The sequence below is a fragment of the Falco punctatus genome (genome assembly GCF_963210335.1).
Source record: "Falco punctatus genome assembly, chromosome: 8".
Taxonomy (NCBI): domain Eukaryota; kingdom Metazoa; phylum Chordata; class Aves; order Falconiformes; family Falconidae; genus Falco; species Falco punctatus.
The window spans coordinates 41885131-41900479 of record NC_137588.1 but is presented as its reverse complement, the minus strand read 5'-3'; the positions used below and the strand labels follow the sequence as shown (position 1 = coordinate 41900479).

General features: G+C 49.1%; 1 protein-coding gene across 5 annotated transcripts in view; it reads right to left on the bottom strand.

Moving 5' to 3' along the window:
- The window catches only part of FMNL2 (formin like 2), a 151613-nt gene that overhangs the window by 101527 nt on the left and 34737 nt on the right, over nucleotides 1-15349 (bottom strand). The window contains exon 1 of one of the 5 annotated variants that reach the window (XM_080400062.1): nucleotides 11687-12961. The exons of the other annotated variants lie outside the window; for them this stretch is intronic. Coding sequence (XP_080256188.1) covers nucleotides 11687-11692 — 6 coding nt within the window. The 5' untranslated portion in view covers nucleotides 11693-12961. Of the gene's footprint in view, nucleotides 1-11686; nucleotides 12962-15349 lie in introns of those variants that run through there. 5 annotated transcript variants of the gene reach the window in all.

Genomic DNA, 15349 nt, shown 5'->3' with positions numbered 1-15349 from the left:
CGGTGCAACCAGTGACTGGGGCACAAGCAGCACCAGCGTTCAGGTGGCTGCACAGGCAGCCATCAGCACAGCTCCACACGGAGGAACAGCAGCAGCAACAGGGTGCAAATGCACCCTCAAAACACAGCGGTAAAACAAGCTCTGTAACCCTCATTATGACATTTTAATCCACATCCAGCCACTCTTTGCATTTTTCAGGCTCTCCGATGTCCCGAGTTTTGCAGCTCGGCTCTGTGATCCCCGGCCTCCAGAAGAAGGGTAACGCAAGGAGGATGCCCCGCAGCAGGGCTCAGCATGGGGAGGGACCGCATCCCAGGGACCCATCCTGCACACCAAAACTAACCCGGAGGGAGCTCCCGCTGTGTGTTAAGTCATTAGAATGCATTGCTAATAAAAAGACAGGCAGTTTTCTCAGGATTCAGTAAACAGTCTTCTTTTGCCAGTTATGCAAATTTCATGTATATTTATCATAATAAACTTGGCCAGTCTTAAGACCTAAAAAAAAAGCGCAGCATCTCGATCATATCTCCCCCATCGCGGCTGCTCCGTAAGAGGGAATCCAGAGCCAAAACCGCGCAGATGCCTCAACGTGCCTGGAAAACATTCCCCTTACTGCTCCCCCTCCCGCAAAGCCAAAACAAGGCACCTATCGCACCCCAAATTTCCAACCACCACACCGCACCCCAACATCTTTATCATCTTCAGTTTGCACTTCAAAGCTTTCACTTGCTTTTCCCCAAAGCCCTCTAACGTAGCTCATCTTTCACAGAAGCGAATCCTGCGCTGCTCAACGAGCTCCTGCTTTGCAGAGCCACTGCCAAGCTCGCCCAGGAGAGCGGACGTGCAAAGCACCCGTGCGCTTACAGACCGACCCTGCCTTCTCAGTCCCATCCCTATGGATTTAGAGCTTCTACAAACACAGAGGGGGAATGGACCTTCCTCGCACCAGAATCCCCACTTCAGCCCCAAAATCCAGTGGGACCATTTTTGTTCTTCGGGGTAAAGGACAAGACTGCACAGCTTCTTTAATGGGAGCCCAAAGCAGGAGTTCACATCCCTGGAAACATTCCTGCAGCGGTGGGGCCCAGGAGCTCCTGGCAATGGCAAAAATCTGGCATTAGGCAGTGCTGAGCCAAAGGTGAGCCTAGAGGGTATCTGCAACCATCCTGGGTCAGGAAACAGGACTGCCACCCAACTCCCTGTGGATATTTAAGCGTGATTTCTCCGATCAACAAGAACACTGTTCTCTGCCCCAGATCGTCTGCAGAAGACACATCCAATGCTCCCCAAGGCACAGCTCCCAAAAGACTCTTCCACCCCCATCCCAGGGCTGGGAATAGCACAATCAGATGAAATGCCAGTTGTGGGAGCGATGTGACACAGCATTCAGGGGAGGTGGGGACCAAATGTGAAGCCCATCACCTTCAGCACCCTCCGTGCATGTATCTGCATGCGCTGCTGTTCCCCATGGCAAATAATCCACACTTTTAAAGGGCTCCAACACTCTCTGTGTTAAGTCATGATTTTATTACTCAGTTCTCATGCAGAATGTGGCTCTTATTTGGAAATGCATTATATTGATTTCCTGGCACACGACTCCTGTTGAAATGGGCGTTAGTATTAGTTTCCTGTACGAGTTGTTTTAAGCCAAAGTACAAAGTCTTACAGTTATGCTGAGGTTCATATTGTTAGTAAGTACATGTCACAATTTAAAAATAGTGGGGTTATATTTTTTTTTTTTTTAAAAGCAGTAGAAAAATTTGATGGCATGTCTGAGGGTCAAGAGCTATCAGGCAAATAGTGCATGCCAAAAACTCCCAGGAAAGCCAGCGGGCAGTCTTTGCCATCCAGGTCGTTTTCCCAACCAGCACTTCAGGCAAACACCATTCCCTGCTCTGACATCTAACAACTTGCTCAGCTGCAATTGACTTTGTAAACCTGCATCACAGAGACGGTGGAAAATTTGACTTGTAAGATATTCCAGATGAATCCTTTTGGAGATCAACACAGCCACTCCCAGGATCACACCTGCAGAAGACAGGACCTGGGGACTTGGGGCTCCCCCCCTCTTCCTGCTCAGGGGAACCCTGCAAGGCTCACTTCAACGTGCTGCAGGGTCAGGACTATGGCCAGGACATCCTTTCAAAGTCAGCTGTGGACCACATCTGTACTTAAGAACCTAAAGACATGCCCCTGGGAAATGTACTTATTTAGGTAATCACATATAGATATATGAACCTATCTTTACATCCCAGGAGGCTTTCTTAATTGCTGATGAAGTAGTAGCCGAATTGTTAGTGACAGGACTGACAGAAGAATGACCTGTGGACATACAGCAATAGCAGAAGATCCATCTGACGAGAAGTATTCAGAGAGAGACACGACATCCACTGCTTTGAGGCTGGGTGCTTCAGTAACTGCTCTCATCCTCTTCTCCTTCCAGCTAAAATTTCTCTTGGCCCCTAAGTGCCAGGAACCAGGTTAGGAGAGCCCAGAGAAGTCTACCACTACCACGTGCCAAATGCAGACTCAATACTATTAATACAATTTCTCATTTTGGTGGCCTAATCTCAACATTACCTTCGGCCCCAAGAAAAGGTCATTAAAAGAAACAACCACCAAACTCCCTAAAATTTAAATCATTAGCAAATTTTTCACCTCTTGAGAAAGCACCAAAGTGTAAAAATCCACGTAGACACTGTGATGATATAGGTTACCAATTAAAATATTAACAGGGGGAGGAAAAAAAAAACCTACACCAAAACCAAACCTTCTTAAGATTCCTCTTTAATTAGATTTGTTTACAATAGCAATAGTATCGTTCTGGAGATATTCTGGGAAGCCTCCTGCCAGAAGTGATTTACCTTCCTCAGTGGTAAAGGTCAGGCAGGGTGCAGATTTAGCACTTTCATGGACATCTGCTGATGCATCCGGAAAACAAAGGAGGAGGCAGGAAAGGCTGGAGTCAGCCAAACCCTCCAAAATATGTTATTGTACAAACAGTATTTTTTTTTGTGTATCCCAAGAACAATAAAGTAAACTTGGCTGGGTGTGTTTCAGTGCTTATTAAAACTGGCAGCTCATTCTCCAAATTCTGCTTTTTATTATTGCGAAATCAGGATGGGACTGAACAGTGATGTCAAGCTTTAACATGCTCGGTGAGCCCAGGCGAGCAGACCGTGTGGGTGTAGAGAGAGGTGCAGCAAGGGCAGACACTCGTTTCAGGCTCATCCCGAGCGCCTGAACTCAACCAGGAGTCATTTACAAACTAGGAAAAATCATCTCCATCACTGCTTGTATATGAAGAATACAAATTAATTACAGCAAAACAAGGGAGTACCTCCAAATAAAGGATAATTGTCACTTGAAATTGTTCACATCTGTTAAATGCCTTTCATTCTTGGATCAAAGTTCTTTATAAACCTGAATCAATTAAGGTTCACAAAGCCTATGTGAATCACACACCATTTTATTAATATTTCTTCAAGCAGAGCTTTCTGCCAAACAGAGTTTGAGAGGAGACGCACTAATGTTCCTTTGAAGATTACTTAGTTATTCAGGATCACCGAAAGTTCTGTAGGATGTTTCAAGAAGTCCTAAGTTTATGTTGAAAACTCTGAAAACACAGGATATACTTGCAATACAGCCTCATGCCCCGACACCATCCAAGGAAGGTGCGTTTTCTCTCAATTTCTTTCCCATAGTTTGACCCTCTCCTTAACTCTATTTGCATAATTACCACACCAGTTTTGCTGCCTTCAAAGTTTAACAATCCTTAAGGCTCTGAAAAGAGCTTTCAAAGCTAATGCGTTAGGATGGCTCTGCTCGGTGGGTCACTGCGGGATGCTAGGAGGTGTAAGCTGGGCATCGCAGCACCGCTGCTCCAACACACAGCCCAGTCGATGAGCGCCGACTGCCTCTGCTGCAGCTGAAGTTTCCACACCTGCAGTCCCAACTGTAAGCGCAGCACTGGAAAACCTGACCACAGCATCCCACACCTCCACCAATACAAAAATAAACGAAAACTGTAGGGGCCTTGAGGAAAAAGAAGAAAAAAACCCCACTAAGCACTGTAAATATACACGCGTGTGGTCTGTAAGAAATCCAGTCTCCTTTGAAGGCAGTGGGACCAGCACTAGCTGGCTGGCTGTGGCATGCACAGCTCACCTCAGATACCAACTACTGCAGCACCATTTATCCAAGTAATTCTAGAATACACCTGGGTTCTAAGAGTAATGCCTGGTGTGCATGTAAACGTGGCTCAGGAGAAAAGTATTCCCAGTAAGCCAGAAAAAAAACAAAACTGCTGCTCTGGAGTACTCCGGATCCAGCATCAGCTTTCACTCACCGAACACATTTCCTCTTTCCCATCGCAACTAACCCCAATCATTTTGTACTACCCTGTTAAGGAGAAGTGCAAGAAAAGTGTTTCAGTATTCACACAGTTACTTCCCATGTGCCGTGTGTGCGGAGTACACAAAGTATGTGTGCTGCGTCCCAGCTGCTCCATTAGATAAATCCTGTAAACTTGCTGACCCTCCTTGGCAGCCCAAAAAGCTTTGATCCAGGCATCTGGGTCGAAGAGAAGACAGAGAGGAGTTTGTGTCTGACTACAGGCTCTTATTTTGTTCTGTTTTTCCATAAAATATCAGAAAAATGCTGACAACCCCATTTTAAAGTATGAACAAAATATTCTGCTGGTTTACCATAGGCTAAGACAAAAAGGTTGTGTATACACGCACACCACATATCCCTACAACCCTCCTGGGTTCAGAGCCTTTGCCTGGTGAGAATCCAGATGAAGGGACTATTTTGAAATTACACCTCCTTCAATGAAAGCAGAATCTGGCCCACACTAATTTCAGCCAGCTGCTGGTGCCATGTGTACATATTTGCAATGGTAAAGTAAACAATTACTTTTTGGACAAAAGTCAGAATAACAACTTTAAGTTAGGCTCTTGGCATCCTTCTGCTTAGCTATTCGTGCAGCAAAAATACAAATCTGTGGTTAAAGAATTACCGTGGAAATGAAAACCAAACACAACTAGAAAGAGGTAATAAAAAGCTTTTTTTTTTTTAAGTAAACCTGTTCTTGCAATATTAAGAACACTGCATAAGAACACCGAGCTCTGCCCAGCACACACTTGTACTCCCTTGAGCGGCGAGGTATTGTCTTTTTCTAGTAGCAACTGAAGACATCCCACTAGGCTGCCTCTGTTACATCCTTTATAAACATAACCCTAAAATCCTGTTGCCGTATTACTGCTATTTAAAGAAATGGAGTAGCCTGAGGTGGTCACCCTGCCGGTCCTCTCTGCCTGCTGAAGCTGAGCACAGGCCTGATGCCAAGCTGCTCCCGGCACCGAGAACCGCACCACCTCTCAACTCACGACACAAGACCGAGCTCTCAGCAAGGTACTATTTACTTTTCCGTGCTGCCTTGGCTCCACCGAATCTTGTTCCAGGTGCTGTGCTGCCCTGGTGGTGGCTTTCACAACACATGGCACTCACAAGAGCATTTTTCATCTAGAGAGCTCAAACCTCTCTGTGTGCATCCAGTAAAGCAGGGGCACAACCCTGCGAGCAGGACGGGCAATGCTCACGGTCCCAGGGGTTCAAGGCTAAGAAAGTTCCAAAGCAACTTGCAGCTGAGCAGCTTTACTCATCCATACATGTCATTTGTGCTCTGCAAGAACCAAACTGCCAGACCACAACTGATGAAAAGTGATGCGAACTCATCAGGAATTGATTTGGCTCTTATATTATGGCTGCTGTTGCTGCTTGAGCTCATTGTTTCCCCAGCTAAGGCAAAAATACTGTTCCTGTTCCAATTAAACTGCCATCTAAGACAACAAAAGGTGAGGAGAGGGTAAGGAGCAACTGAAGCAACCTTAGGCTCTTATACAAATTAATTTGAAACACAACCCTCCTTCCAAACCGGTGAACCACCTACAAGATAAATAAATGCAATATGCAAAATGACTATTTAGCCAGCTTGTTGCTTTTAGGTGTTTCAGTACTCATCAGAACAGATTTACATATAAAATTATAATCTCTTGGGTTTGATCCCGTGTTCCCTGCTCCCCATATACTTCCTTTTGATGTCACTGGGAATTTTCCCTGCGTGGGACTGTAAGTCAGACTTGTCGCTGAATGGGACCTCTTCCTGCAAGACGCCATCCAGCTCACACAGAGGCAGGAACTGCTCCATGAAGTTATGACTGGTCTTACGCAAGATGGGAAGTGGCCCTTAAATTATAACCAAGCCTGGAAATTTGTAAAAAGTCTGAATAGAGAACTGAAATCCTGGCCATTGAGAAGAAAAGAGAACAATCCCTCTTAGCTTAAATTAAACTAAGATATCACTGCCTGGGTCCAACATTTTATCTCATGACTTACTTTCCTTATCAGATAAAAAAAATATCCTGATGGTTTGTTTTGTGACTGTTTTTAATAACAGCTATTTTTGTGATAACTTCTCCTTTATTATCTATGGAAAATTCTCAGTGCTTCAGTACTCCAGGCATCATTTAACTCTTGGACGCATCAGCTCTGCCTTCAGAACACACACTACCTTCAGAAATCCTCCTCCAACTTAAAACCTGAAAAAGAGCATTCAGCCAGTGACTGTATATAAAGCAAAGACAAATAACCGCTGGAGAGCAGGAAGCTGGCCGCTGCCGCTGCTGCGCGCTCCAATTCACACAAGCTTGTCCTACACCCACAAGAGCTTTGGGTCATGAGTTCAGCCTAAGAACCCTTTCCGTAACTGCAGCTATCATGCAGGCAAGGACTGTGTACGGTGTCTAGCCCAGGAGAACAAGAAAATGGTAAACGTTTCATGCTAAAAAGCACTTTTAAAAAAAAAGCACAGAGCTGTACACAGCTCCCCTTCGGGTCACAGTGCAATGGAGAAAGGCAGGGTCAGGTACATGCGAGCGGGTACGCTGCTGGAGACCCAGGGATGCTGCGGAGACAGCACAAGCTGTGGCGGCCATTAGAGGTTAACAAGGCTGTGGTAGCCACCTGCTTCACTTAAAGGGTGCCCAGAAGGGTGGTGGGTACTGGTCCTGCACTGTGGACTGGAAGGATTGGTCTAAATGAGAGCAAAGGGGACAGAGCAAAAGCAGGATCTGCCTTTACGCACTGCAGCCAGTCAGACTGGTTTGGCCCACGCCAACACATCTGGCATGAAACCATCCCAGAGGAGCTCTCCTCCAGCTGCAGCACCCACAGCTGCAGCCCTGCGCAGGGGGCTGAGCTAGCGGGGGACGAGCTGCCACCCGTGACACTGAATCCAACACAGCCAACGAGCAGCAAGCCACCTTCGCCCTCCTCACGTAAAGGCAAGAGCAGGCAGCAGTGAAGCTATTTTCACCCTTTCCGACTGACACACTTGAGCGTTTTCCAGATGTACCGCTCTGCATACAAGTCCTTTAAGGAGAAATTAATTAATTATGTTTAACAGCACAGCCCCATGCCATATGCTGCAGGCAGGGCTGTGGGGCTGAGCAGCTTTTGGCTGCAGCAGGGCTTCCACCCACCTTCAGAAATGCCAGACCCTGCTCCCCACATGGACATCCCCTGCTCACCCACGGCAACCTCATCCCAGTAGGGACCAGCACACACCACACTCCAGTAGGAACCAGCACACACCACACTCCAGCAGCCGCTCAGCCACAGTGGCTCAGGCAGCCAGCCTCCACAACGGGCTGCCATCTCTCACCGAACACGGCCTACCTCGGGTCCTCTGCTCCCCCCAGTCCTAACCCAGCTTGCGGAATGGTACCGCACTGCTGAACCTGCTTAAGTGACTGCACAGGTCGGTTTAAGATTGGCCCTGCAGAAAAACCTGGTCCCTAAATACAGCGGGAAATATTGTCATATGGGTGTTTTCTTTAGCCTAGCTCTATTTTGGGGGTTCAGATCCCTTCTACCTCTTTGTGCTGGGCTCCTGCTGCTTATGCACCTGCATAAAGTAAAAGGTTGGCATCTATGAGTTTAAGAGAAGAAAAAAGATCACATGAAAAAGGCTTTCCTTCCTGATCTTGCTTCTGACAAGTCTGCAACAATTTGCTATTAACTTCTGATTTGTTGGAGAATTTCCTCTTCTCTTTGCCTCCTTTGTTCTTTGGCGGATTTGCCAAAATCCCCACCTAGCTCGCCCTGTCACTGCCCAGAGCCGTGGGTTAAGGCCGCTGGGGAGCAAACCAGCCCATGCACTGGGGCCTTCAGCAGCAGCGACCTACAGTAGCGTGCCCCTCAAACCACCAACGCTCCCAGCTGTAACTTACTGCCTCGGGGAGACACATCTCCAGGCAGTCAAACAGAAATTATAACAACACAGTAATTGATTCAGTGAGTTTTTTCATGCATCATGCAATACAGGGAAAAGGAGGTCCCTGCCGTGCAGGGCAGGGCACCACGGGGGCTCGCATGTCCTGCTCGCCCCCAGCCCCCCAGCCCGGCAGCACCGCAGGGCGAAGGCGGTGGTGTTCCTCGTGGCCCTCGCACCGCAGTGAGGTCAGACCAGCTAATTCTCAGATGCAGCCAAAAAAACATTGATTGGAAACATATGGCAAACAATGCGGCGGGTTACCTCAGCTTCCCTGGCCTCCAGCTGGCCGGAGACGGCCAAACGCCGCAGCTCTCCTCCAGCCGCGCATGATGGCCGATGGCCGGGCTTTCCACCAGAGGAGCTCGGCACGTCCAGATGCCACTTCACCCAACCCCCCTCTGCTGCGGTCCTGTCAACCCCCAAAAACTGTCCCTCCACAAGGAGCACGTGCTTTTCCTTCCTGGTTGAAAATGGAGGGGTGCTGATGGCATTTCTCACAGCTGCCCCCCCCCCCCGTGCAAAGCAGCACCAGGAGCTACCAGGATGAAACGAGGTGGCCCCGTTCTTCAGTTTGCCTCATTAATTAGGTGAGCACAGAGCACTGCACCACGTCCCTGCCAAAGGACGAGCTGCCAGCGAGACAACCCTGCCTGCTCCACTCCAGGGAGCCCCTTTCCAGCGCAGGGGCTGCGCTGGGGCTGCTGGCAGCTGGCATGGTGGCATGGGGCAGAGCTGCGGGACAGGCCCTGCTCCTCAGGCAGGACGTGCCGCGCAAGGTGGCTCTCAGGATGGAAACCAGGAGACTAACGCAGCCTTCCTCCATGCTGCACGTTCCTCAGTTCCTTATCGTTTAGGAAGTACACATGGAAAAGAAGGAGTGGGGGGAACTTAGGGGAAGAAAGAAAGATGGGGGGGGGGGGGGGCGGGGAAGACAGATAGGGAGGGCAAAAAGAGGGGGGTGCGAGAGGAGGCCAAAAAGGGGAGGGGGGGGTCACCCAAAAAGGCAGAAAGGGGGGCAAAAAAGGGCAGGGGGGGCAACAAGGGGGTGGTGGTGGGAAAAGAAAAAAGCACTCTCAAAAGCGCCGGGTGCGTGCATGCACTGGAGCAGTGCAGCAGAATTACTGCTGGCATCTGTGCCATGACAGAGAAGCCAGGATTTCATTTTATGATTTTAGAAAAGGCCGCAGAGGGAAAGCGGCAACTTCCGCGTGCATCCTTCCATGTGCTTTGCAATACACCAGCGGCGCTGTTCATTAGCTGAGCTGATGGAAGCCATCTGAAGGCGGCCACATCAAGCGAGGATGGCTGCAGCTGGCGGAGTCCACAAGTCGGTCCACAGCGGAGCCATGGGAAGGGCCACAGGGGTGAAGGCGCAGGAAGTCAGCACAGAGTGACCTGAGCTGCAGCGTGACCAGCAGCCCAACCTCGGGCACAGCAGCCACGTGCCGCTGCTCTGGACAAGGGATGTGAGGGAGAAGCAGGGATGACCTGTCCTCCTGCCACCCTGCAATTAATGCTGGATATGGATGCAAGTTCTGAGCATAATGGAAAATTTTTCCTTGTCATTCCCCTTTGACACGGAGCTTCCTACAGCAGCCTTTTGCGCATACACAGCATGAGTTGAAGCATCTTCACAGGAAAATACGTTTTCTTCAATTTCCTACACATTTTTCTTATTAGAATATAAAGGGGAAATACACACCATATTCCTCCTTCCTTCCTTGGGCAGTTTTGCTGTACTAGGGTCTCCACTCAAAACTAGGTAATTACTGTGGAAGAAAAGCTTTCGTGATGTCTCCATCACTTTCTGTTCTTCAGATTCAGTATTTTTTAACGGCAATGATCTGGCATACCACTTACAGACTATTTCACGTCCTTTTATTTTTCATAGAATCCAATGCCTTTCAGGGGAAACCTAAAACATTTCCAGTACTGATTTAATAAAGGCACCAAACTAATTAGAGCGCCTTCAATAACTTTAACATCTTCTCTTGTAGATGCTTGGTTTAAGCATCTGCTTACAAGTATCCACACAGCCCTCTTGCTCACACAGCACTGAGGAACTTCAGCGTAGATGATGGTGAAGCGGACAGAGCACAATAGGAAGGATGGGGGTTCGCCTGCCCTGTGGACATGGCCTCTCCACACAGACACGCACTTCAGGTCACGGTCCTTTGTGGCCAATGCAGTGGAACAAGCATGTCCAGTACACCCCCCCCCCCCCCCCCCCGTGCAAAACTAATACAGTCAAAGCTCTCACAGCCCCGAGCGCCTGCCTCTCCCCATGCTACAAGGGGCTAGTTCAGATGTAAACAACTCCATTACCGACTACAGCGGGAGAGGAACACCCTCCTGATGCCCAGGGTGGGCAGTTCCCACCAGCAATTACAGCCCAGCTGGAAGGGCTCAGCATCTAACATGATCGGATGCTTTGAAAATCCGGTTGTTCATTTACTACTTCAATAGGAGCTGAGCTCTTTTGAAAATCCAGTCCTGACTAGCCACTGAGCTTCTTCAGAAAACTGGTCCTTAATCTCTCCACATCTTGGTTTCCTCACCTTTAATTAAAAGGTATTTAATATATAAACCTCCTCCACTTGGGCTCCATCAGGCAAACTGCACTCTGCTTCCCTTGCCGGGAAGGATTGTGCAAGTATTACCTTTGGTGATACACACAATGGCATTGCTCAAAAAACGTACCCTCCCCAAGAAGAAAGCCAAGGGGCATACCCACAGCGGAAAGCCGATCATTGTAGCTATGGGACTTTTCTTCTTTCATGGCCATTGCACAGTTAGACCATAGGCAGCAGGGTAAGAGTCTTCTCGTCCCCATTCTCATGGCATTCCCTCAACACCCCGTCACGTCTGACAGACGGGGAACAGAAGGTCTACATATACCCACTGGTGGTGGTCACAGACAGTCATGCCAGTTGTCCAGCAGTCTCCTACAGCAGAGCTGCAGCAAAAAGAAACCACAGCTGAATGAGGAGGCCTGGGTAGCGCATCCACCAGCCAGGGAAATGGATGCAGATATGGATTAGGTCACTAATAAAACAAGCCTTAAATTAATCCCAGGGGGATATGCATCCCAAGCACTAAATCCCTGCATGTTCTGGCACAGATGAAAATCTCTTCCCAAGAACTGTGCAGGAAAAAGCAGGGATGGGGGAGGGAGGAGGGACTGGGGAGGACTGGTAAGCCCTGGATCCCACGGCACAGTTGCGCAAGGTCACCTGCATTAATGCTCAGTGTCTTTCACTTTCTCCAGCATCAAAATGGCTACATATGTTAACCAGAAAAAAAAAGAAACTATAAACAAACAGAAACACACACACACAACTAGCCTACCAGCATGTGAAAAGGCGCCTGTGACTGCAGGTTGTGCACTTGTCTGGGGAAGACTGCTGCCGTTGTCAGCAGTGACCACCATCCACTTGGCAGGAGCTGCAGCACTGAAATCACTTTCCCCCAAGACAGGCTCCACCGGCCGCCCTCAGCGGAGGTTGCTGTTACAAGAACACCCAGCTGTGGGAGTGTTGTAAAGCGTAGGTCTTTCCTGTCACCCTTTTCTTGCCTTAAGTACCAGGTGCTTCCTCCGGGCACTGAGCAGCAACTCAGGCACGGGAGCTTCTCCTGCTGCACAAGGTGACCCCGACCACACTTCCCCGCTGCTGCCCCAGCAGTTCCCCAACACCAGGAAAACCCCACACCAGGAGCAGTAACATGATGAGTCAATGCCAGGAGCTGAGGCAACTCAAGGAGGTCATAAACTAGTAATTAACTAACTATTACAGTGCTACAGCTACACCAATTAACTACACAGTGTGTGACCATCATACTCGGATCCCTATCTGGTGTAAAGGGATAATGGTGTGCTGGAATGAATGCAGCCACACCGATTCCCACCAAATGATGGTCTGTCCCAGAAGGGTAACCTGTATTTTGCCTCAGGAAATACAACACACACTGGGGGATCTACTTTGCACCTTTGCAGCGCACTCTCATCTTCAAAAATCCTCATCCGGGCGGTGCCCAAGCCCCAGCTTCATGGAGCAGTGAGTCCAGAAAGTAAGAAAGTTGAATGGCAAGCGAGCACGGAGGAGACTGCAATGATTAATTGGATTCTGCCTTCATGTGAAGGCCACTAAAGCTATTCATATAAAAACACAACTTTAAGCCGAACACTGAATTGCATTACAAACATAAATAAATAGATACATATCCTTCGCTCATCCTCTGCCTTATGGCTGGCAGGCACCAGCCTGCCAAGGCTGTCCCATGCCTCGGCCAGCGTGGGACCCCAGCTTTCACAACCTTCGTTCCCTCTCCTGTGAGTCAGGAAAGCAAATAACTTCCTCCAAGTTTTCCATAGAAAATGCTACACACTTGTTGATCCCTGTCTGAGATACCACTTGTTCCTGCTATGACTAAGTACTTGGTGTGTCCTCACATGTCCACATTAACCCATATTTGTCCCCTCAATCACGTATTTTCTGATTTTTTCCCCCCAGGGCTGGCACCCAGCTCCGGGACCAAGCCGGCTCTGCCCAGCCTGCCCCTGTTGCCAGGCTCCCCGCACTGGGATAACGCGCACGCCGCTGGGCCGGCCGCTGCGGCCTTGGAGAGCCATCAATGGAGTGTTTCACAGGGAATACGCACAGTGTGGCACAGGCCAGCCCCCAGCCACCCTCCGCAGGAACACCGGGAACGCATGGCACTGCCCCGCAGGGTCCCGCAAAGCCAGCCCTGCCAAGCGCAGCCAGCGCAGGGGAGCAGCCCCGTGCTGCTGCCTCCAGACCTGCACGGCACCGGCCCCAGGCAACCGGGAAGCCCCCGGTGCCCACTGGGGTCTGCTTTGAAACTCCCAGCTCAGGGCCAGCCCAGCGCCCAACGCCGTACTGGCACCCACAGCAGTGGTGCAAGACGGGGCTCCCTGCAAACCATACACCCAAATCACAGCTTTGGCTCCTGCTTTGCTCCTCTGCACCTTCCTCCCCAGGGCGCTTACGCCTCAGATCTTGTTCTCCGAAGCACTACCCACTCCTCAAGGGCTGACACCACACACATTCCTGCTGGGCAGCTGGGAAACCCTTGTGCTCTCCTGTGAAGCAGAGCTGGTAGTCCATGCATTCGCTGAGGCTGAGCCCAGCCGCAGGAGGAGCGGGGACTAAAGCCTCCTTCCCAGTCCCAGCAGCCAAAAGATAAAATTGCCTCTGGCGCCATACAGATCTCAGCTGATGGAAGACACCGCACCCAGCTCCCTGCAGGCTTCGTGGCACCACAGATCTGGCCAATAACTTCTATTCATGAAGGGAACAGCATCCCTCTTTGCAAACCAGATCCTTGTTACATATAAAACAGTATTTTACTGCACTAATTCTTCCTATAAAGCCACTGCAGTTCTCATCTATTTCGAAAGGAGTGGTTATTGCCACTGCTTCAAGGTGAATAATATTCCTATTAAATGTGAAGAAACAATGCAGGATTTTTCCTCAAATGTTACAAGTGGTGACAGAACCACCATCAAGTCATAGCCTGTCTTCTCTTAAATGCAAAGGCAGAATAAAATGCGAACCTACTGCTACAATTTATAGGAGGAACGTGACAGTTTCAAAAAAAAAAACCACCCAATAAACCAATACAATGCTTTTATTGATTCTCTCTAACATATTTTTAAACCAGCATTCGCAGGCTACAAGTAGGGATGCTTGCTGGGATGGAGAGGGGCTTCTACACAGCTCTGCCCTGGCTGCCTGGAGAGACCCTGTACCTGTACACAGCCCTGCACAGAGCTGAAGAAACATCTGCACCTCCCAGTGTCTTGGGGTGTCCATATCACATCCCTTGGTCCAACTCACAAGTCCCAGACGCTTCCCAGGCTGCACACCAGTGAGCACTGCCAGCTGACTGGCATTTCATTCCTCCCATCGAAATATGTGTGGGGACCACAGCATCAATACTCCTTTTGTCATCTCCTCAGCCGACTTCATTCCTAACATATATCCGAATGGAAGAAATTAAATTACATGACAAATCCATGACATTTCACATCTGATGAATGCTGAGGAGAAGTACACTCACTGGGATGAACTACGTCTCACTGCTGCCAAGCATGTATCTTAAGGAAACTGATAGTTATTCTGCCAAAGGGTGGGGGGAGACCAGATTCCCTTCCTGTCTATAAATATTTTTCTGCTGCTTTGCTGCCTAAAACAGAGCTCTTCCAGATTTCTGTCAGAGGAAAGGAGAGCTGGGGCTTACTCTGACGCAAGCCTGGAGCAACTCCAGCGAGATCAAACACAAGAGCAACACCGAAGCAAGGGAAGAATCGAGCATTACCCATGCGTATGATCTCCTAGCGCTCCTCTCCTCCTGAAGACTTTACCCCCATCCCTTCCCCTGTTTCCCAGGCTGCCAACAGGCAGCTCCACACCCCTCCCGGGTGGCTGGGTCACAGGGAGATAACGCTGTACCATCCGACATGCCGAAGGTCTCCAAGGATGCTCCTGGAGGCTGTCTGGCCCCTTGTCCAGGCCTGGACTTGCAAAATCAGAGCAGCAGGTGGTTGGTAATCTGAAAACAGGAAGCCTTAATCTGCCTGCTGCATTTCTGAAGCCTCCACAGCCACTTCTGCAATCTGCAAGGGAGAGTAGCCCTGCAAGATTCTCAACGTTTTCACCAAAAGGGAGGTCTCCAGGTCATATTTTTAGAAATCAAGCAAAGAAACTACAATGCAAACACTGGAGGCTTGTACCTTAAATCTGCTCACCAGATGTGAACTTCAAAAAGTCTCTAAGTACAATTTAGCTGCAGAAAATAGCCTTGAAAGTCCTGTGCTGTGTGCATCTGACCTACATCCCAGCCTCATTCTTTACTTCTTCAGCAAAACTATTTCTTTTTTCACTTGACCTCTGATTGTTTCCCGTTTTATCCCAAAGGCTTAAAAGCCATAAGAAAGTGCATCGCCAGCAATTTACAAGCAAGAAAGGAGAGACATACAGCTCAAATGAA